At 42.3% G+C, this 24708-nt stretch overlaps 1 protein-coding gene across 3 annotated transcripts in view; it reads right to left on the reverse strand.

Moving 5' to 3' along the window:
- Nucleotides 1-2169: 2169 nt before the first annotated feature.
- The window catches only part of LOC101799721 (uncharacterized), a 43592-nt gene continuing 21053 nt past the window's right edge, over nt 2170-24708 (reverse strand). For all 3 annotated transcript variants that reach the window (XM_072044422.1, XM_072044421.1, XM_013091812.5), the window contains 7 exons: nt 20751-20987; nt 19308-19385; nt 17863-18079; nt 13114-13322; nt 12528-12600; nt 8340-8457; nt 2170-2835 (listed from right to left, as the gene is read on the reverse strand). In XM_072044422.1, the coding sequence (XP_071900523.1) occupies nt 2640-2835; nt 8340-8457; nt 12528-12600; nt 13114-13322; nt 17863-18079; nt 19308-19385; nt 20751-20987 (1128 nt within the window). In that variant the 3' untranslated portion in view covers nt 2170-2639. The remainder of the gene's footprint in view (nt 2836-8339; nt 8458-12527; nt 12601-13113; nt 13323-17862; nt 18080-19307; nt 19386-20750; nt 20988-24708) is intronic.

The following is a 24708-nucleotide window of genomic DNA, read 5'->3' on the forward strand; positions in this document are numbered from 1 at the left end:
CCAGACAGAAGCACCACAGCATGATCACCTCTGCCTTTGAATAGAAAACAGCTTTTTTCCCCCAAAAAAATACATGTGAGATCAAAAGGAGCCACGACGCCATTGTTGGAGACCCTGTATGGTATGGGTAGGGGGGTGCAGAAGAGATGGGAGCCTGTCCTCTGCAGCAGGCAGGCCAGCCCAGCACGTGTGAGAGGAGAGGTGCGTCCCTCCTGACCCTTGCTCTCCCTCCAGGATTCATTCCTTTGGCCGACCAGAGGATGCTGTGCAAACCTAAAGCACTGTCTGGTGTTTGCCCAGCGCCCTGAGGACTTGGCACCGTGGGCTGTTTTGTCCTAGGCCCATCCTGTATTGCAGGGAGAAGCCGATGAGCACAGCGAGCAACTGCTGAGACTTGGCCTCTCCCCCCGGCCCCAATGGGGCAACGAGGGGCAGAGCCAGGGCTGGCGTGGATGTGGGGCAGCATCCCCAGACAGGGTCCAAGCCCCACATCAGCCTGCATGGAGATAAACTCACCTCGCTCGCCCTTCAAAGGCAGAGCCTGGGGGTAAACAGATTGACGTGAGACAAGTTCTAGTCCAAACAGTGAGGGTTGCTTAGTTAAGAGATCACTTTGATATAATTTTTTTTTTAAGTCTGGGTTATTTTTTTTTTTCTGTCTGGGTCTTGTTTTTAAAGTTAATTTGAAGCTTGCAAAAGTCACAGCATGACCCCTGCCGACTGCAAATCTTCCCAAAAACACCCGGCACCAGGGCAACAGACTCCAGCTTCCCGCAGCGCCCTGCCAGTGCCTTTCGGTGCTAACCTGCAACCATCCCAGACAGGGAAAGGGAATTCAACCCCAGCAGCCTGCGCAGCCCTTTGTCTTTCTACCGAGAAAGCCAGAACATTGCTTAGTTACAGTGCCAACTGTAGTTCATGTTTCAAATTAGCTAAAGTTTGTTATTTTACACTTTAGGTAGGAGCTGCAACAAACTGCTCACCAGCAGTCCAAGCGATAGTATACAAGCCCCTCTAGGATCCCTTGGAAGAGCTCCTGATGAGTTCACCAATGTTTGCACATTAACCTCTGGGTGAAAAGCCAGCCAGAGGGATGTGAGAACTGCACCAAGCCCTCCAGAGCATGACACAAAATGATGCAAGTGTGGGAGCTAAGAGAGGAAAGGTTGTGTGAGCCCAGAAAAATAATAAAACATTTAAATCCTTAATTGTTTTTCTTGAAGATTTATCCAAAATTGAGCTCTCCTTAAGCTTGTGAGTTTTCAGAGCATTGTCAATAAATTAGATCATTCACACAAGGCAGGGATTTCAAGCCAAAAAGCTCTAGCCGTGAGTCGCTTAACAGCAACACTCCCCAGAAAAACGACTTGAGATGAAACATGAGATATGTATTAATTATCAATGGTCTAATAGAAAATTTAATGAAGACAAGTATCTTCTTGCACTTTATCCACGATAACGATGATAGTACGTCAGCGAGATGCATACCTTACAATGTGGCGGTGAATGTCAAGTCTGAAGCCATTATAGCAATTCACCACAATAATGGCTAGCCAATGTATGGACTTGTAGCACTTAATCAAAGTAATGACATTCATCCACAATTATTTATGTTATGGTAACAAAGAGCTGCCAAATGCAAAACAAATGACATGAGGATTTGCAAGTGAATTCCTTCCCGTAAATTCTCCTAAGGTTATGCTTAAAGGCCCTCAGGATGGAAGTCTGTATAAATTCAGAGCGTTATCACCAGTGTTGTTATTGTGCCACATTTTATTGCCTATAAGCCATGAACCCAGTGGTCTTGCTGAGATGAGCTCTTCAGCCAGCATGACTGTTTCAGTACTGCTGGGGCTGGCCCTGATTTACACCCAGAAATTTTGTTCAGAATTTTACGGGGAGAAAATAATTTGGAAGACCTTTGCTTACATCTGCCTATCAAGGAAAACGTAGAGCCAGTTGTATCAACACTTACACATGCATCTAAAGTATATGAGCAGCCCCCCACGTACCTCAATGGTCTTTGGATTAGAGCCATTATAGTTGCCAACCATGATTCTCCATTAAATGCACTGCTTTTCTTCTAGGGGCATTTATGTGGGTGTTTGTATAAAAACACTGTCAAAAACTAACACCAGTAAATATAAAATGGCAACATTCAGGTTCAAATGCAATGAACTAATTTATTTTTTTTTAACACTACATCCAACTGTTTTTCACCATTCACAGATGTCACTGGAACAACTTGAATACAAAAAATAGCCTAAGAACGATAAACTGCGCAGATCAGCTAATATTGATTGCTTAAAAAATACCCACTGCTAAACTAAATAATAGCCAAATCTCACTGCAGTAAATATACCTGTATATGACTAAATGCTAATATAACTGAAGTATGATAGCATAGTGGAAAACATGAAAATGGTGAAAATTAAATTGTTAGTTTTTGTGTGTATGTGTGTTTTTTTGTTTGTTTTCCCCATTATATGAGTCTCCAAAGCAACACCCCAAAGAAGAAAACAAGCATTTCAGAGTAGCTGCCTACTTCTCTGCAGAGGCCCAAGCTGGGACTACCCCAATCTCTGTTACTTACTCTGCGAAGTGAACCGTGCTCCCGAGAAGGGAGGCTGGAGGACCCCTCACCACAGGCTCTGGCCCCCCTCAATGACCAGGTTGTGGCCCGTCATGTAGTCGGAGGCTTCAGAGGCCAAAAAGACGACGGCAGCCTGCAGGTCCGTCCCCCGAGCCAGCCTTCCCGCGGGGATGTCCGCCAGCCAGCGCTGCACCAGCGGCTGCAGAGCCTCGGAGCGGATGAGCGCCGTGTCCACGATGCCCCTGCAAAAAGCACACACGGCACAGGTTTATGGGTGGGTCTGACCAAGAGGAAAGGCAGAGCTCATGTGTTCGAGGTGTTAAATCCGAAGGAAAACTATGAAGTAGTTTAAGGAGAGCCGCAAGCTGCACCGCCTGTGCTTCTACTGAAAGTCATCACGAAAACTTCGGTAGCACTTCTTACCTACTGTCCTTCACAACTGCTGGGCAAGCCTAGAGGATTTATTTTAAACAGAGAACACGCACACTGTTCTCTCGCCTAATAATGTTACCCTCTAACTTTCAGGTTACTCATCGCAATCTCCAGATTTCCTATTTCCTATAGAAAACAAGCATGGCATTGGAAACAGAAGTGCCTCGAGTCAGCTCTGCTGCTACTTTTGGGAACTGCTGTCCTTTTTCTGATTTCGCTTTTCAGAGCATAATGTTGCTTGGCATGTTTGTATACAGCCCAGAAACTGAAAACAGCCCGACTTTCCATACATCAAAAAACAAAAGCCAGCACCTTGCCCAGTCCCAAACTCTTTCCACACAAAAAAGGAGAGACACAGCACAGAGCAATTCCCCTTAAACAAATACTCCGACAAAGCACAACGCATTTACCTGTCCTGCCTGCCTTACATTAATAAGTGACTACACCATTCATTAAAACTCTGCTAAGTTCATTTTCTCCAGGTGCCCTAAAAATGAGTGATGCTCCGGAAAGCACAATGCAGGGCGAACATTTGGCTGGCTTTTATGACTTTAACTGCGACTGATTTGTCACACTCCTCCTTAACAACATATTTGTATTTTGTGAAATGTATAATTTTTTCAGCCCCTGAACAAATATATTTACATAACTGTGTCTAACGAGAAATTACATTTAACTTCTCAGAAATGACAATAACTAAAACCTGAACTGCCAATTCCACTTCATTAGTGTGGTAGAAATGCATTCCAAATGTTAATAAAAATTCCAACATGCTGATAAATTAGCGCTTCTAAGGAGCATGTGACACCTTGGTTAACATATTCAACCTCAATTATATTTCTCTTCAGCACCCTGTTATCTGGAACCTTTGCTGGCAATCAGAGGTGCTGTTTTTCAGCGGCCAATTTTCTAGATAATGTAGCTTATCAACACTGTGGGTAAACTTGCCAATGAAATCAGGCTGCACTGAACCACACACACGCTAATTGCATCTCTTTTTTATGCATATTTACAGACTGTCACTTCAAAGAAATCAGTGGCCCATTGAGGCAGCCAGTTAGCTGGAAGAATTGCCTCTTGCAAATGAAAATTAGCAAACAAGCTAGTGATAAATATGAAATGAACAAAGTATAAAAATACCCGTTTTGTTCTGAAACTTCATTGGCATCCCAATTTATACTTCCAAGGAAATAATTTTTTGAGACACACTGGATTCTGGGTACGAGATTTACCTTTTGTTTTAAATGAAGTCTGAAATCTTCTATTTACTCTGTTACAAAGTGGAACTAATTCAGACTTTCCCCCAAACGTTTCTGTTTTCACTAATCGGGCAGGATTTAAATATGAGCTTTATTTTTTATTATAATTGTCAATAAACACCAGAACAGTTCAGAAACACTGAGCAACACCGCTTGGTTAAGCTCTGGCACTGTAATAAAATCAAACACATTCCAGTATAGGGCTGCGGATAGTTCATTTATTTCCCCTAAGCACACTTCCAGGTCTCCCCCCTCACTCACCCAAACTCCTCGAGTACTGCTTTTCTTCAGAGAGAAACATGCTTTCAGCAGCAGATGTGGAATATGTTGCACTCCTTTCCCTTACGTGCCTCTCTCTATGCTTACAAAATCATCAGCATAATCATTCTGACTTTACACTATCAGAGATCAGAATAAAATCCTTATGTTTTTTATTATTTATAAATATTTTTTTAATTTATTAATATTTTTTTAAAGGGGATGCAGATTGGGAAATATGATGCACATTCCTCCTGCACAACAGATTTCACTAAAAAGAGGTTATTTTTCAACGTTTGGGAAAACCGTCCTTGTTCTCACTGTTACAACCTGAAAATCACAGGATTGCACCTCTTGTTTGACCTTTCCTTACGTTGACTTCAAGCAGCAAAAATTTTGATGTGTAACAAAACTTCATTAAAAATTTTTGTTACATAAATGAGAAAAAATATAGCACAAAACTTAAAGTTGCAAACACACATACTGATGGCACTATAAATATTAGGCATGTCATTGATACTACACATCTTCTGGGAAAGCTTTGGTGCCAAGTTGGGCAATTTAATGTTGTCGAACCCTTTTAGGCAGATTTTAGTTGGCTTCTAACCAGTTCCAGCAAAGACAACTGCCAATGCATTAATTCCCTACCTCATCTCGTATGCAGTGCTGAGCCTATCAGTACTTTCTGTTGCATGTCAATGTAATATCAAACTGCTGGTTCCTTAACATTAGACATGAGCATCAATATTTCATTATTGATACACAGGACAATTTGAGACGTTAAGGAAAAAAAAAAAAGGAAAAGAAACAATTGCCTAAAACATTTCCACTTCGAGAGACGCATTAGGAAAAATATCACTTACCAGATACTTAACTGGAATTGTTACGTGCGTTCAATCCCCAAATGAGAGCAAAAAAAGATTCCATCTGTGTGTAACTTGATTTCTTTCAGATGAGTTATTAATTTGAATGAGTTAAGTACACTCCACTTAATCAGGAAGTGTTTAATCAAGAGATCCACTTAATTGGGACATCTCCCAAGGAATTAGATTTAAGTCCAAAGATACTTACCAGCAAGGACTGCTGCTTAATGGGGATGGTAATGCTGCTTAATTGGGACGCCTTTAGGTGATGCTGGGGTGCTAGTTCTCCTGCCTTTCCTTCCCGTGATGGGGAGGACCCCAAACCCAGGGTGATCCTGCCCCACCTGCTTTATGACCCCTGGCTAAAAGCATTCAGTTCAGACAATTGCCACTGATTCAGCACGGTGGCTGCAAAATGAGGTGTTCCAGTGCTCCATGCCAAAAAACAGAGGTCTTCAAAAGTCCCCTGCTCCATCATACCCAACTCATGTAAAATGTCTGCAGGGACCGGGAAGGAGACTAAAGCACACACTGTGAGCAGCTGGGCACATTGCCTGTCGGTGCTGTAAAGCTCCCTGTTCACCCCTAGGTTCCCTCTGTGGCCCAGTCTCCATTTCCCTTTTGATAAGAGTCCAGCTCTTTTATTTTGCGTGGCACCAGCTCTGCAACAGGCTACAAGGCAATTGCAGTAGATGGTGGCAGAAAGGCTGAGCACAGAGATGCTTGCTCTGCCTGGAGCAACGGGCAATGTCAACCAAAGCATCCGAGGAGTCTCAGCCTCTTTCTCCTCGAGGACTTGAGACTTGCCTGGCCAGCAAGAAAAGGCTGGATCTTTGATTTTATAAATGCTATAAATTATGCTAAGGACTCTGCCGTAACATTTTATGCATTGATAACTTTTATGCATTGGTCTGCATAAGTTTTATGCACTCGTTAAGAAATTAAGTTGATAAAAAGTGACCAGATAGGAAGAAGGAAAAAAGGCCAAAAGGTTTGCATGGCGAAATTATGTTTAAGGCCAGCCTGGAGTGTCTGGAGTTTCAGACAGAGGTGAGCTGGGAATGCCTTAAAGCATTAAAGAAACCAAGTGTAGGAAGAACAAGGGACTTAGCGGCACAACTACTGATTTTACTTCTCTAGGGATTATCTGAGGTACCATTATGCTGAAGTGACCTGAAGATGCCACTGTGCCAGAGACAGAGGTATGACAACAAGTCTGGTGTGGTTCACAGGTCTGAGGATGGGTGCAAACCTGCTCTGAAACACAGGTTCTCACTTCATATAGGCAGAAGCACCTGCAGATTTTGTGTTTGGTGGGGAGGATCTGACCGATACAAACCATGCTGAATCATGACCCAAAGCTACCTGGCTGGACAGGGGACCTTAACCACAGCAGAAACCTTTGTCCTTTGTGTGCCACTCCTGGCTATTGCAATGCAAAGAAAAATCCCACTTCCTATTACAGGATTTTGACCTGAGAGTGAGAGTTTAAGACAGGTACAGGTGGTCAAATGCAACCTCATTTTGGCTTAAAAAAGTAGAGAAAGAAAAGCGAGACTCTTTTTTCCCCATGCACTGATGACTGCCTCCAAAAACATAACTTCTTCAAATACAAGTGTAGGTTTCTAATTTATACAAAGCAATGAGTTTTGATCATTTGGCGGATACTTTTTAAATTTATGTAAACCCCTTAAAAATGGGTAATTCCTCCTCTAAGAGCCTTCTCACTCATGATCACAGTGAATATGAAATACTATCCCATCTCTGTTGGTAAAGATTACCTGTGCATTTGCAGGCACAGTTTCTGCCAGGTCCTGCTGGGCTTCCCTAATTCCGTTCATCTCCCCTGGCTCCTAAAAGCCAGAGTAAATTCACCAGACCCAGTTGTGAGAACACTATTGCAGAGCTGTTAGCATTGGCATGGGGAAAATCCTATTAGGAAGTAAGACGCTGTTTAAAGAATCCATGGATCACATACAGTGAAGGCTGGAATCACTGCTATAATTAGTAATAAATAATCATAAGGAAGACAGCTAGCACAAGGAAGTGGAGAGCAAACCGACAGTAAAAACACAGGCACTTACCATTGAGCTCTGATTTTTTTTTTTATTCCACTTTGTGGATTAAAATATGTAATTTGTTTTTCCTAATTTGACGTACATTATATCTTCATTATTACAATTTAACTCCTGGGTTAAAATCCTGCCCTTCTTACTTACTCTGATTGACTTCAATGGTCTACAGAATTTGACCGCTTCCAATTAGCGCCATCCACTTGGGTTTCTGCTTAGCGCTATCATGCACTGTTAATTGTTTAATAAAATGACTGTGTTGGGCATGTGTGTGAGGAACAGGGAGAGAAAAAGTGGCAAGAAAACTTTGCTTTGGGAATAAATACCATAAAATAAAACATGCAGCTTTAAGCCTCCAAAAGTGAGGAAAATGTAATTTGTAATAAATATATATATATATATTTACAAAATTACACCTGGCCTCCTGTGACTGTCAGAGCTGAACGCTATCTCAATTACAGCACTACAATGTGGCTTTTAAAGTGCCTATATATTTGTCTCAAGTAAAAAGGGGAAAGAAGTATTGTCTATTAAGTGTCAAAAGCCTTTTCTTTAACCGCAGAAGGCTTGGACAGACTAAGGAAATATTTCATCTGGAAGAGAAACGCTAAAAACTACCCTTCACATTATTGGAAAACCTATTATCAAATGCTAAAACCTCTTCTTAAATCCCTGAGTATACACAGCAACAGAGCAGGCTTGGTTCTAAGTATTTAAACCTTTGTTAAGGAAAAGACAACATAAAAAGGGATGCAATCCACCTGCTAATTAGAAACTTTATTTTCCAAGATACTGCTCATTTGAGCTTTTTAGAACATTTCATTCTCTTTGTACTTTCAAAATGAGACTACATTTTACTTACGGGGAAATGCAGTTGACTTTTACTCCTCTGTCAATCCATTCAGTTCCTAACGTCTGTGTTAATTTTACGACCCCAGCTTTCGAGGCGTTGTACGCCAACTGCTTCTGTGGGTGCGGAACTGGAAGGGAGTCAGAAATAGGAAAATATTTATTCTCCGCAATTTAATACGTGCGGGGAAGTTTAAGCACTACGCTACTTCCCTGCATTGAGATGAACTATTTGCTGTTTTCCCTGATACAAGGTAGGGAGCAACAACAATTTAGCCACACCAAAAAACTCTAAATTTCTATTTAGCCACCTCGCATTTTTGCCTCAGCAGCTGGGGTACTGAAAGAAACGGAGAAAAAAATAAAATAAAATAAAATAGAAATATTAAAAAATATATATATATTTTAAATGTTCCCTATCTGGGCAAAGCTAAAAGCAAGATGTTAAACATACATATGCAAGTATTTGACTATTTCCAAGAAAAATAAATAATCATATATAATAATACATAACAGTGCATTGTTATATTATAACATAGCATATATAATATTTATATATTATACACATAGGTATATTTTATGTAAAATATTCATACATTGTAATACTAATATAAAATAATGCAATATAATATAATAGGTATGCATAATAGATTTTATATAACGTACTATATTATATATAGCTTCCTGGAACAAATTATTCTCCTTAATTTTTAAATTATCCATAGTCTGAAGCAAACACATCACATTATCTAATCGGTGTTTGTGTGGATGTGAGCCCAGGTGCGTCCCAAAAATTCCAAACACCCACCACTTTCAAAATCTGAAGCTTTTGAAAATGTTTCAGAGATGTCACATGTCAGTCACAGAGGGAAAATGATCGGCTTGCTAATTACAATGTGCAGGCTTGCTAGCGCTGCGTGCTCGGGTGGCTCTGCCCCTTCGCGAGCTCTCAGGCTTGCAGTGCTCCCAGGAAAGCTACTTAAGGGCAAATCCCTGGTGGGTATAAAGTGCCTTAAACCTACCAGAGTCAACCCGAACCAGACTGGCTGTTGGGATTTACACCCACACCACCTCTCTCTCTGGACTTTTCTCTGACCTGGGTGCAGGCATGAACTCTCTAAGCAAATTTGGTGCAAAAAACAGATCTGTAATTAGCACTGTGTTGGAACCAGACATCAATAAGGCACTTCTTGGAGGGACAGTGGGGAAAAAACAGTGCTGAACACCAGAAACCACAAGATGAGCAGTTGTAGTGTGTGTGGGAGGGGTGGCAGTGCACCCTGGGAGCCCCCCTAAGGTATAGCAGTAGGCATTGGGTTGGTCCCAACCTGTGAGGTTAAACTGGTGTGTCACTTCCAGACCACCACTGTCCATGTTACCCCCATACAACCACAATTGCTCTCACTGTCTGAAACGATTGTTTTCAAGTGTGACAATCTGAAGGGTGTAACAAAGACTGTACCAAACTGAGTTAGCTCTGAAAGAGTGAAGAGCCCTGCTGTAAATTACTGAGCATGTGAATAAGAACCTGGACTTGAACAGAGACATCTGTGAATAGATGTGAAGAACATACAAAACTGGGGCAACAATAAATATCTTTTTTTTTTTTTTTAATTTTTTTTTCTGCATGTGCTGAAAGTTTGCTCTGAATTAGGCCTTTTTAGAATTAGGCTGCAAAGAGCAGTTCACACACTGGCCCCCTCTGCCAGCATTTACCCGGTACTGATTTTTTGTTCCATACCAAACAATTCCCATTGCTACCAGCAGAACCATGTTGCCCTCTGCGTGTGCCTGCTGTCCCACAGACACAGCACTCTGTGGGGGCTCTCAAACAGGAGTGGAACCTAATTTCTTGATTAATTGCTGTGCATCAGCTCCAAGTTAGGTATGACTTTGGTAGTTAACCTCACAACCTCCCAATAGCAGTTCTTTGCTAAACTTTCCAAACACGTGTGTCTGTGATAAATCATTCGGTATTTGCTAAGAGGATAGGAGTTTTGGCACCTTCCTTGCACCTCCTGCCCATGTGGGTGAGAGCAGCACGTTGTTGGGAGGTATCAGAATCCATTTTCTGATTTGGGGTGGCTGCTCGAGTCAGGGGTTTTAAGAGTTTATCCATGTTAGTTCTTTTGTCTTTGTACAAATGGCTAAGGAAGGTAACCCAGAAGGTGAAATATCCCCCCCTGGAGATTCTTGGCTAAAGTACCACTGCCTTGCTGAGCACCTCCTCCTCCCTTCCCCAAGCTGCCCTTTTGGGTGCTCTATTAAAGACCAGCAAATCTTTAACTCTCCAAACCCATGCAAAACAGCTTGTGAGAAAGCCATTCCTATAGCAGTGTCACCAAAAAAAAAAAAAAAAGTTTGTAAGGCCTGTGTGAAGGGAGGACACTCACTCACTTGTGTTTCACATGGAGGAGACAGGAGGAAAGCAGATAAAAATGCTGCAAACATCAGCTGCATTACATTTTAAACACCTGACACAATGTTTTTGTGACCTTGTTCGGTGCATAAGGCTTCTAGCCTGACCTTGAAGCAGCAGCATAATGTTAATGAGAGGTGCACACAGAGAGAACAGACCACTTACTACAGATATTCGCTGTAAAAATTAGAGAGCGTGGTTACACCTGTACAAATGGCAGAGCCGCAGCAGCCTCGTCACTGCTGCTGAAGCATACGTCTGGAATAATTCCAGTCAAATACCAGAATCAAAATGCACATATGCAAAATGTATGCAGCCTATCTTCAATTAATTAAAATTGATTCTAAGCAGTGTTATCTGGAAAAAATCACAAACAAAAACCTCCCTATCCTGCTAAGACTCTACTTATTTTCCTCTATCTCTCAGGAAGGACTCAACCTACAAAAATAAAAAAAAAATATCCCCTAACTATTTCTAGAAACATTTCATACTATGCCAGTTGGCCAACATACTTAAATAACCAACCAACCAACATATTTATTTAACATTCAGCAGATGGACATGATATGAACATCGTGGTTTTCAGTTGTAGTTTTATAACTACTAGATTTTTTCCATGCCAAGACTCAAACAGGTTCAGAAGGTAAACACATCCCTTCGTCTCTTAACTTCTGGCCTACCCATGTCCACCCACACTAACTTTCAGTGATAAGTAAATGGAATTTGCAAAGTCCCTTCCAGGCTGCTCTCAGGATTGTACTTCATAGGGGTATAAAGTTTAACTCTGCAATCTTTTCAAAACTACTTTTGTTTGGGAGATTTTGTTACTCTACAAAGCTGGGGCGAAGGGATGGTGCCTGTGCTTAAGCATAAGTAAAACAGCTGCTAAAGACACTTGAAAAAAAATTAACAACAACATTATAAATGCATTTTTGAAGAAACATTTAAAGTTACTATGCAATAAACCGAACAGAATGTCACAGAATGTCAAACTGGGCACAGTAAAAATAAATGTTATTCCCAAGGAAAATAAAAAGACTGCATATTTATGTAACATTCAGCAGATGGACATGATATTAATACAGGGGTTTTCAGTTGTACTTTTATAGCTACTAGATTTTCTTGCCTAACTTGGCAGCCCAAGGCACCATTTGATTTTTGGATTTGGACAATACTGCAACAGATGTCCAGACCAATAAAATAAATTCCTAAAGGGCTATGCTTAATTTGTGTAATTGATCAATTTTTGTTACATGGGCCTCAGTTCACCAGCATGTAACTGCCTTCCAGATTAGCTCAGCAGTAGGGATTTCATTCCATATGTTACAATGGTTTATTGGCGCTTTTGACGACACTGCTGATTCAGCAGCGTCGGTGGAGACACCTGTTGGCAACAATATTGAAATATAACCGCAGGTACTGGGGTGAAGAGCAGCACAAAAGTTTTTGGGTGGCTTCTAAACAACACTAGGGCACTGATTCCCACACTCAAATGCATTTTCCTAAAATTACTGGGGAGGGCAAGAGCATCTCTCCCATGCCATCAGTGCATCAGGCTCAGAGGTGACTCCGCCTCTTCTATAAAAAGTAATATGTGCTCTAAAACATAGAGGACAGATAAATGTTGAAAAATGATATCAATAAAAATTTTGTAGTACATTTCCTCTAATACAAAATGTCAGTGATTTACTCCTTCCCAATACAGGTTTAATTGATTCAAATAGCATCGGTAGTAATTAAAATATGGATTCTGAAGCACAACTGTTAGCTCTCATCACTCACCTATTAAACTTGCCATAGATGCTGTGTTAATTATCTTCCCATATCCTTGATTCAGCATAATGCGGCCTGCAGCCTGTGACAGAAATTAAAGGAAAGACCAGTGACCCTTTTTGTGATTGTGCTAATAATGACATGATAATAAATTAGTCTTCACTTTTCAGAAGAGTTTATGTGCTAACACTTTTTTTTAAGCACTTGATATAAAAAATTGGTATAAAAATGGCTGATGCAGGAAAAATTCCATTGCCATTTCAGACCCTCCTTGCTTATGGCAATATTTTTAAAAAATCACTGATGTTAGGAATGGCCCCCCAAAGCCTTCTGCTTTTCAGGAAATGTCAAATAATCACCCTCCAAAAATGCCTGAGCTTGGACAGCTAGTAAGTTACCAGCTGCTTTTGAAAATATTGATCGAAGTCTTTAATTGACATAAAACCAATCTTTCAGTAACCTCATTGAAACTAACATCAATTTTGTTGTGAAAATTAGTTAAAAAAAAAAAAAATTAAAAAGTGTTACTTGTTAAAGTAAATATGAAAATCATTGCCCACTTGCAAAACAAACCTGTACAGCATTTCATACTCACTTGGCAGCACAAAAATAATCCTCGTAAATTAACATTAAAAGTTTTGTCCCATTCTTCCAGTGAAGTGTCTTCACTTGCAGAGTTCATATTGATTCCTGCATTGTTGCATGCAATGTCAACTGTGCCCCATCGAGCCACAATCGTATCAACAATCCTCTGCACATCCTTGGGTTTGCTTACATCTGCTGCAAGGGCAATGCTTTTAATCCCTAAATTAAAATAAGGGTGATGAAGTCAGTATGGGAATTCAGCAAGAAAATAATATATTTTTATCATTTATTCATTCACGTAGATATGTATGAGTAGTATACATATATGTATCGTGCCACCTTAATTCCCTGCTCCACAAACTGTAGCAAATTGTGTGTTATTGCAATATATATATATATATATTTTTTTTTTTAAGTTGCTAACTGGTGCAAGGTTTGCTTGTTGGTAGCTCACATAAAACCGAGGTGTGAAAGCCGAGTTTGACACTCCAGCAGGACGAAGCTTTGAACACTGCACCATCTTCTGTCCAAACACTCAACTGCAGCTTTCCAGAGCGTGAGCAATTCCAGCGGTTCGCGGGTGCTGGGGACTGTAGAGCATCGCTTACTGATGGCTGGCAACAGCTCCGAAACAAGAAAAGCAAAGTATTCCTTCATTTGCTAAAATGCAGATGCTTTTTTTAATGCCAGACATCAGGTACTACAGGAGGCAAACTAATTTTTCCCAAAAGTGTTGTCTAGATGAAGTACAAAACCAAGCCAGTTTTAGGCAGGAGCTAACCAGGAATACCTGCAGGTGCATGGGTGTGGTGGGCACGGATTCTGGCATTATTTGCTGCAAATCACACTGCCAGAGTAACACAAAGATTCAAAAGTGAAAAGATTTTCCAGATCAGAAATATGAAAAAGTTGTGCTTTTTTTTTTTTCCTAGAAGAATATTGATGTTGACTATTGCTCCAGTGCTGAATCGTAATTAGCTTCATTTCATTTAATATCAAAATCAACTTTAAATGCCCTTATTAACAAGCAAAAAGCAGTGTACCAAGGCACCTGAAGCCAATGGGATTAAATCCAACCTGAAAGTCAAACAAGGCTACACCTGTAAGCCCTGTGGTGAACTTTACAAGGAGGGGGCAGCTGCTGGAACTGGACCTTGGATGAGCAGTCTGCAAGCAAACACAGCATGGCATGGCATGTTCTCGACTGGACTGGACAAAGATTGTGTGTTATAAGAAGGTCTCCCTAGAAAGGGAGAGGGAAAGAGTGATTTTTATTACAGAGGGGAAGGGCTGCCTCACCATATGCAGTGCTGATTGTGACTATTTGATCGATACCATACCCATAGTCCAGTCTCTGAGCTGTATCTAAACTCCCAGCTGACACTTCACCTGGTACTGACCTTGTGAGAACTCTCAGAAAGCTGTTAACAAAGGACTGTGGACGCTGCTGCACCATCCCCTTGCACAACTAGGGTGGAAGTGGATGCACCTTCTCAAAAAACACACTTAAACCTTTCCTAGGAGAATAGAAGGCTCCCAAATCGAGTCTTGAGATGGAGACTTTTGGAAAAGCAAGGCAAAACAATAAAAGTTCAGTGATGATCTCCCCTCGCGTTCCATGGAGGAGAAAAGGGCAGACCCACAAGGCAGCCACCTATGAAAATGAATGCACGTTCTGCCACAGAACAAGCCCTCTTGTTTTATCGCAGGATTTATGCTAAATATGCAGAAAGAATAAGAATAGGCAGACAGCCCCCATTGCTCCTTCTAATTGTTATTGAGACATGCAACATACTCGGAGCTGCTGCAATCTTTCTTATTCTCTTTACAGACAAAATGGGTACAAGCGTGTAACTAATGGTAACAGAATGAGGCTCTTCACCTGCCCTCCAACTCTCACCCCATCTGTGGCGTCATCGTATATGATAGTTCATAAAAACAGGACAAAAGGTGCCACATGTGAGTGTCTAGAGAAGAAGCAGTGAAGGCACGCTCACTTCAAAACAGAGTCCCACACTTGACCTTAATCAATTCAGCTGGTATCTCTGCACTCTGAGAGAGGGAAAATAAGTCCCTTTCTCTCTGCTGTCCCCCCGGGCCATCTGTTAAAATTAATTAATTAATTATATAAACTACGGGAAAATAGCTTTAAATTTGTAGAACTAACCAGAAGTAAGAAAAGCAAGGCAGGACCCTGCTGCTATATGCATGACAGTACCCACGTACCTCTTCAGGCTTCAGTTTGTTTTTGTGATGCAGGTGGAGGTAGTGCTGGAACGAAAGGGGCAGGAGAGGCACTCCATGGGTCAGTGATGGAGAGGCATCAATGTGCCAAATCTCTCTGAGCTGCCCCTCTGGAGGTGATATGTGCATGCAGCCCCATTGCCATGGGGCTCCGTCTGTGGTCTCTCGGTATAAATGGAAGTAAAACATTGCATATATACAAGAAGATCAGAAGTGACATTGTGGGGAAGGCATTTGCATAGTTTACAGTGAAAATGCACATTTTAAAAATCCCATCAGACTAATTCTTCCCTTAAGGTAGAGGCAGTCATTCCCCCTGAAGACAGATGGGTATGTAGTGGAAGGTAACCCTTAGGATTTTTTGGTTACGTTTCATCATTTTTGGTTCTTCTGTCAGGATCCATTAGCAACTGTTGAAAAAGGTATTCACTCAGGATGTAAAAACAAAGACCCCTGTAGCCAAGGGAGATAATCCCGAGCTGTCTAACAAAGCTAAAACTGAGATCACAGGGTTTCTGATGTTTAAAACCCATCATGAAGTGATGGCACCTTCCCAGAAGACAGCAAAGGGCTCCTTGGTATAAGAAGCAAAGTGGGTTTAAGAAAACTAAGTAAAGTGTTTTAAAGGAATATCAGTATGGGAATGACTTGGGGCACTGTGTTTCCAGCTTGGAGTAAGAGATCCACAACCAGAGAGGGGGGAAAAAAATCACAGCTCCTTTGTGCTTATTATAGCAGGAAAAATATGTATTAATACTACAATGATTGCTTTAATTTACTCATGTGAATTTTGTGAGAGTAAAGCTAGCTGAACCTTTTTGTCAAAATTTATTTCCAACAGAGTATGTTACTTCTTTGAAGCCAAAATGTTTCATGGAAACATATTGATTTCAACAGAAGTTTTCAAGGGAAAGCTTTGAGGTCCAGGCTAGACTCTCTAGTTACCTCTGGAGAGAAAGAGATTGAAAATCTGACCTTTTCAGATCCTTTCCAAAAATGGGCATTTGGATATAATTCCCTTTCACAAAAGCATTACAAAGTTTGGGTTTTGTTCCAACAAGGAATGACAATAAATTTGAAACCTCAAAAACTGTCATGAGATGGAATAGATGTGCCCTGAGCAGCTGCACTGGTCAAGTCGACAAAATATTTGACCTCGAAGGATAAAGATGTGTAAAGACTGAGAAGTGAGATTTTCTTTACTTTAGACTGCAATAATATTTGCAATGCCTCGTGACCCCTCTGACTGCATTTTGTAACCCCACCACCACTGCTGCCTTCTGTGGGCTTGCAACCCACCAGTGAAGGAACAGAGAGGTAGGACAGCCATTGCAGCATGGATGATCAAACTCCTACTGAAAACGCCCTGGAGAAAAGTTAAGTTCATTTTCAAACAGACCACTGGCTTCCAAATTCTCATGGCTCTATCAAGTATCCCATTTCTTTCTGAATAGCTCTACTTGATATGCAGGATCTAACTGTAAAAAAATATCCAAAAGGCAAGTTAAGTTGTAGGGCACAGCTATTGTGTGCCAAGACCATATGGCTTCAGTGCATAAGAAAATGAAAAGCTTCAGGGAAAGAGGTACTGGATGACTCAAGAATTTGTAATAGGAGCTGGAGACTCTCTTTTCTGGGTCATTATTAGGGATCAGACCAGCAATCAGAGCTTTAACCACTGCACTGATACTCAGTGTAACGTGTCTTATGCTTACCAGAGCTGGCAGCGTACAGACTGGGACTTTTTGTTTAATATATACTCTGCAGAGGCTCAGGGTGGTACAAAACCAGGAATGAACCATTCCTTGCCCCTTCCCCAGAAAGCTGTTAGAGGCAGAACGATGGAAATACGGATGAAATACACTTGCAGGGGCTGGTTCTGCTGGAGAATATGGTTTCCGATGGTCCAAAGCACTTTGCACAAATATGTTTCAGTTTATGAGAGAAGTTTTACATTGGCTAAAGCAGAATGGAGACTCCAGGTTTCAGTGGGCAGATCATCCAGTGGTGATCAATCCCTTCCTGAAACCAGAGTGGACATAAGTTCTGGTGTCTGGATCCATATGGGACTATGAACATTTCCTCGGTACAGCTCCATCCTTAGAGGCAACGAAGTACTGAACTTTGAAGAAGGGTTGGTTGTAATATCACAAAAGGAATTATAAAATGAGTAACACTTCCTTTCTTTTCTCATTAAAATTATATTTCCAGTTTTCTTTCTCCTCTTTACAATTGCAGTTTAGCGTGACTCTAGGGGGAAATTCAATTTTATGTTACTTTTCGTGTTTTTACTGCTAAAATAGAAGTGGCTTGCAGAGGATTTTACCTCTTATTTGGGATTTTAGCTATTATGTCTACTAGTGGTTTGTTCCTATATTTGACCTCATATGCATGTTTGAAAGAACTGCGGAGGGAGGTTTTCAAAAAGGACTGCCTCAACTTGAGGGCACACGAAGAGGCTAATGCTGACAGTAACTTTATCCTGTCCTTCCACCGTGGTTAGGCTCGTGCTTACCTTTGAGGCTGAGCTCATGTGCCACTGCTTCTGCCTTCTCAAGGACCAGGTCCACAACAGCTACTTTGGCACCAGCTTCCCCCAGAGCATGAGCAAAGGCTCTCCCAATTCCCTGCCCTCCGCCGGTGACGTAGGCCACCTTGTCATCCAGGCGCAGCCGGTCAAGGATGCGGCGCTTGTTATAACCCCAGAAGATGTCATCCCTCACCACTTCTTTCTAAAACAAAGACAGACACACATTTCACAGCAAGGAGCAAAGCTGTAGCAGAACAGCTCTGACAGGCTCTGCCTGTAAGGATGAGGTGGGAGCATGCACAGGGATCCATGTCTTCTTGACCTATTATTTAATGCAAAAACACAATTCAAGCCAAAACGCGTCCTTATCTCCACTGATACTAGTCTGAACAGGAGCACTAAGAAATGGAGCAGGAGGGCTATGGTCTGGGGAGATGCACCAACCACTCCAGGTACATCAGAGAAGGGTGCAGTACTTTCTGACCTGGCTTCCCATGGGAGATGGGTGAGATAGGTGAGGTACGGCCTCTCAGAAGATAACTGGTTAAGTCTTCCAGCTATTTCACCCCCAGGGCCAAATCCTGCCCTCAGATTCAGCTGGCTCCAGGATGAAGGAGGCTAAGAGAAGTTTCCAAAGGCAGGATTTGGCTCAAGTGGAGTGCAGTCAAAATATCTTCACAAGGCTGGTGCGCAAATAAAGATATCAGCCAATAACTTAAACCAAGCTGTCATCTGATCAGCTGCCATACATCATTTCCCCCTGACTGGAATTAAAATGGAAAATACAAGATGTTTAAAATACTGGATTTGAAATGCCAGGAATTACCAGTGGATGTAGATTTGGGAGCTCTCAAACTGCAAAACAATCAAGACATTTGAGTCTGGCTTTACAGAACTGGGCCATTACAATTCCAGGTCGGAATTTTGTTACAGCAGGATGATGCCCATTACATACAGAGTTTCTACAGAAAAGATAAAATCACCATCTTTTCCCCAAGAGAGGATAAATCTAAGGCCATGAAAATAGAGCATAGGAGGGCATCATGAGCTGCCTTTGGACAAAAACGCTACTTCAGAAACACCACGTTGCCTTGTATTGGCCCCAGCTGCATCTGCCCACACTCCCCTGCAATGGAAAGGACCAGAGAGCAGCAGGCAAGCAGCACACACGGTTAGCACAGCATCAGAGTGGCTGCCTCAACAGACTTTTCTAGGGATAGGTGTTTCATAGCTTTAGTGTAGCCCTGCACTAGTGCAGCTAGCCTGTGTCACACTCTAAACCAGTAACTCTGTGCTGCATGACACTAAAGGCATGGCAGAGCATGAGTCTGGGCCCTCACCACCAAAACCTGAACATGGTTTTCTACTTCATTGTCATCTGCAGAGCCATTTTTTTTTCCCAGAGATATTCACAAAGAGCAAATACACACCTTTGTTTCAATCACTGCATCTGGAGGTGCAGGGCTCCTTCGAATGACGCTCAGTCCATTTTGCACAGGTAAAATTATCTGCAAACATAATGCACACACACAGTTATCAACCACTTTGTACTTCACCCAAATTCCACTGACATTAAGGAGAGACCTTCCTTCCTCAGGCCATGGTAGTTTTTCTCTTGCTCCTATTCTTTAGCTGAAATTCCTTCCAACCCAAATATGTCAGGCATCCATATTTGCTCACATTCTTCTTCCAAATTCCTGGCTTCCACAAATGCCAGGAAAAAAATGCAATTTTGTCTCTCCATTTTCTAAATCAGTGCCAGCTGCTGAGGTTTCTGGGTTTCCACTGCCACTATCTGCTGTCAGGCAGATATTCTAGTCTCATTCTTGGAGCCCAGCAAACCATAACAGCTACACTTTGGTGTTCCTTAGCACTCTCTGGAATGCCTTTCCCGCACCTATAGGTGAATTTCAGTGGGTTTTGTCACCTGCCTCTTGATACCATTATCACACTTCAGTGAAAGATGCACTCAGTGCTGGAGGTTCAATGCCAATGTCAAACCATTAAAATATTAGATACGGAAACAATGGGCTATTTACATGCATTAAATAGCTGACAGTAACATTCAGGGCATGGAAAGTCTTTGTCAGTCTTTCCCTCTTCTGAAAAAAAAAAAAAAAAAAGTTGTTGCTCTTGGTACTGACAGCTGTGTTGAGGATAGGGTAAATGGAGCACAGGGGATGCCTCCAGAGGCTGTCTGACCTGCAGCTGGACAAGGACCTTGAGCCTATGAGGCACATAGCAAAAATCCCCTGGGCACAATTCCCAAGCCCCTGTGCCATATCCTAAGAGGGTGGGGGCAGACCTCAGCTGTCCCAGTGTGGGACTGGCCCAGTGGCACAGGCAGGCAGGGATCCGGCCATCCTTGCTGGCTCCCTCCCAGCCACAGCAGACCCTCTGCCAGCCCAATGCAGCTGGCACAGGAGAGCAAGTTTTTCAGGCAAAGCCTTGTCTAATTGTCTGATTTCATCTTGAAAACCACAGCATATTGTTTATGCATCCTACTGCAAGATCTCTGTCTCCTGCTGGAGTAGGACTTCGCTGACTCTTGTTGTGCTGGTGGTGCCCTACAGCCCCCAAAGGCTTATAGCAGTGGCGGTTCCTCGGTTGTGCCGTGGAGCTGATTATTCACACCTAAGTGCTCCACTTTTATCTCGCCTTTAACACCGTTGATGATGTAGACAGAGTGTAGGGACCTTTGCTGAACACAGAAGCTCACATGAAGAGATCAAGTAAGGTGAATTATAATACAGCTTGAGTTCTTTTTAGGTCCCTTGGATAATAGCACCAACAAAAGAAACATTTCGAAGAGCACGTTGCAAAACCCATAGATACGGTAGCACAGGCACCTTAACCAATGGCATTGCACTAACCTGCTCAACACGAGGATCTGAATTAATCATTGTGTTTAATTTTCTGACAGCTAGTACATTTTCCTCAGATATGTTCTCCAGGTAGACTTGTCCTTTCATGAGTGTATTCTCTACACAGATCACTCCATCCATTCTCAGCAAGTGGTTATCCATGACAAAGCTGTAGTAGTTAACAGCACTCCTTTGATCAGCATCAATAAAGACCATATCAAAGTGCTCATCCTCAGCATGTAATGCCTGGGAAAAAATGATATTGGAGAAAACACTAATTATTTACCTGCAGTTTGAAAGCCCTGCCATTAAAATGTCCTTTATATAAGAACTCGAATCAGACGAACCCTGCTCTTTTAAAATAGCATAGCTAGAATTACTTCTGGAGATGTTGAGAGTTTTCCATGCTTCGCAAACAATTCTTCAGCAACCCTGGTGCCCAAACCTCTGAACCTCTCAGAGACAATCAGGATACAAAAGAGGACTGCTCATCACAGCTTGCGGTGCTGGGAGGCACAGCAGCAACACCTGCACATCCAGAGTCAAAGGGGATCGAGCCATCAAGGCAAGGGAGAGGGACTCACATCAAACCCTGCGGCAGCAGAACTGCTGCAATGAGCTCTCTCTTCTCAAAGGAGTAACTATCAACAAACCAAAGAGTGGCAATTGTAACAGCCTTTGGGGAAAAGAGGCAGAAGGCTGATCCTGGGAATTGCAGACTGGCAAAGCCCACTTCAGTAGCAGGCGAATGGTTGAAATCCCAATTAATAATAGAATTATAAAGCACATAAAAGAACGGGTCACGATAGAGATAAAGCGGCACAGCTCCTGTGAAGGAAAATTATGTTTCTTTAATCTAAAAAAATGCTTTGGATGGCTCAGCAACAGCGGATAAAAGAGAACTGGCTGCTATCATCTAATTGGATTTTCAGAAATGTGGCACACCTTCCCTCCAAGCAGGCTGCTGATGATAATGTATAAAAGTGTTGATGGATGACCAGATGGGAGCCTTTACAGCCTTCTCCTGTGGCAGTTAATGCACTCGCTGCCCAAGAGGCTGCTATGGAATATTTCAGATTCCATCTGGGACTATTTAACTGCATCTGTGTGCGTTGCAATGAAACAACGGCTCATCCACCTATCTCAGGCAAGCATAAATGCTTTCAAGTCTTGGCATTTCAAGTGAAAAGAGAAACAATTATGTTTTCCAGAACTCACTGTTTCTACCACAACTTTTAACAGCACTTCTTGCGTCCAGATTTCCCTTTTGTGTTTGGAGACATTGTGCACAATGAGTGATGAGCGATCCCCTGAGATGTACGAGAGAAAGCATCAATAACAAATGGCAACGGAATATATGAAAAACTAATTTGCTTTCAGGAGTGAGGTTGATGGCTCCCAAACAGAGATTTCAGGAGCCTTTCTGAAGCAGAGAGCACATCATTCAGATGAGGAAATAGCAGGAATTGGATCAGTCAAGCTGTGAGTTATTCTATTGTGCAAACTGGTGTCATTGTGGGCTTGCTGGTGGTTAAGAAATTAAGCCTGCCTGAGATCCTGGATAGACACGCTTAACTGCAGATGCTTGATAGCACAGAAGCTCTGCCAAGAGCATTCATGAGTCCATATTTAGGACAATTTTTTGCTGCAACAGTATGTTGAAAGAATGCTTTAAGGCCATATATACGCTGGTTTATAATAAATGTAGCAAAAGCTGGGACACCTGATTTCCTAGGATTCATCTTTTCTTTTCATCTCATGACTGGTAAGAACATTTTACCCTGGTTCCTTCTTGAGCTGTGCCGGCAGAAAGCAGCAGGAACATTGTTGCTGCTGCGGAAGAGCATCTTATACCAAGTTGCTGCAATTCATCCAGTCTGCCCCATGTAGCTACTTCAGGAAGGGTCAGAAGATGGATGTGAGGAGGAGGAGTCCATCAGGAAGAGAGATTAGAGGTCTCATTCTCCAGAGAGAAGAAACAAAGCCAAATCCAAGCAATTACCATGACTTATCACTACTTTCTGACTTGTAACCTTCCTGGGCGGAGGAGATAGGGGGCAGATATTCAGAAGCAGATGTGGCCATCTCTGAACATATGTTCCTACTGCTCTGTGGTATGGCTCCCTAATGAAAAAGAATCTCGCTTTTATGCATCAACTTCATTAGGTCCATATGGAGTTGTGCAGCTCTTTGGATATTATTAGTTGGACTTCTCGTTTCAGCCCTCTTTCCATACCATCTACCTGCTGACAGCTTATCTCCTTCTTATCTAACTTCTGATACAGATAAACCAGCTTTCAGCTTCCCAGCTTTCAGCCCACGGGGTGCCTGTGCTCTGCGTGCACCCAGCACAAACCTGTGCTGTCCTTGCACTGCCTGAGTGTGCAAGGGCACCTTCTCTTTGGCCAGTCCCTCAAGATAGGAATGGCCAGCCACGAGGATCACTTGGGCACCTCTCATTCCTCTGGGTCAAGCCCTTTGAAGGCTCCTACCCTGCTTACTTCCCTTGTGCTTTGCAGAGCTTCACAAGACATTGCTAGGAGCTGTGATAGTCTAGGGGTGGGCTTCAGGTGCCTAGATGTAGGCAAATACATCAGTTTTAGCTCCCCACAGATCCTGTTTCATATCCCCCAGCTGCATGTCTTAGGGGGAGCTGAAGCAGTACCAGGCACCTACACAGAGTGCCTGAATCACTCCCTTGGAGTCCATACTGCCATCATTCGAGCTGCGTGTTTCCACAGGAGGCATGCCTCATTGCCTGCACCCTCTGCTGCACCAAGGAAAAGAGTGAAAAAAGGGAAGAAGCCGCCCCACTGATAGCTCTGGCTGAAGAGTTCAGTGCTGGAAATATCAGCAGAGATGATCAGAGAGCAGGAGAGCTCACTGCCATCCCTCTAAGAAATGGATGAGGGGGTTTACAAGGGACTTGCCACCCTCTTCTTCCCTGTGTGACTGAGCAGGCTGGGCCTGGCCCTACCTGGGACCCCACAGCACGTTAGAGACGCCTGTCCTTTGCTAGGAGACAGGCAGAGCCCAAAGGTCTCCAACTGCGAGGAAAGCTGAGATCCAGAAGGAAATAATCTGCCTGCAAAATATCCTGCTGAAACTAATTTCCTGAATGTTTACAGTGCAGTCCCTGCTCCTTGCTACAGAGGCATCATAGGCAGTAACAGATGGCAATGAGAAGTTCTTAACGCAGAGCAAACTTGGCTAAAATTAATGCTTTTGCTTTCAGTGAGTCATTAATATCCTTTTTGGTTGGAAAAAAAACAACATCAACAACAAAACAACCTTGTAGCACTGCATTGCACAGCAGAGATGCCCCGAAAGCAAGCACGAGGAGGACACAGCAACGCTGCTGATGGTTACGGCAAAAGACCAGGGAGAGGACATCCTGAATAAAAACATGAATGAATCTTCTGCCAACACTCAAAGAAAACCTGACTGCAGTCCTGATCGGAGGCAACACTCTCTCATAAGGCATATACAAACTCAATCAGGAAAAAAAAAATGACTGTCCAGTTTCTTTGAAATGGATCATGCAGTCAGCGTATTTGTAATAAAGATGTACTCAGAACTTATTACCTTCCCTATGCCTTGTTCTTGACCTAAATGTAATAGCAATCCATCCTTGGGGTACACAGAATACATGAAAAAGTACAGCTTCCTCTTAAAACACCATTAGAATATTTTACTGTATGTGGACATACACTCTTGTTACTCCTAAACGCTATTCTATTGAGTACAGTTTATATTCACCGGCAAAGCTAAATCTCTAGGGAAGCTAGAGAGGGAATGCAATTTCTAGTAATAACAGCTCACAACAGTGAATACTATCCACTTATCCCCACAATTTCCAGCTATTTTGGACTCCTTTCTGAATTAACCTTTCATATCAAAAGGAGCAATTCTGCACACTAGAGACTCCGACACAATTTCATGCATAATTTATTCACTCAGTTCAACA

The sequence above is a fragment of the Anas platyrhynchos genome, chromosome 13, assembly GCF_047663525.1.
Source record: "Anas platyrhynchos isolate ZD024472 breed Pekin duck chromosome 13, IASCAAS_PekinDuck_T2T, whole genome shotgun sequence".
NCBI lineage: Eukaryota > Metazoa > Chordata > Aves > Anseriformes > Anatidae > Anas > Anas platyrhynchos.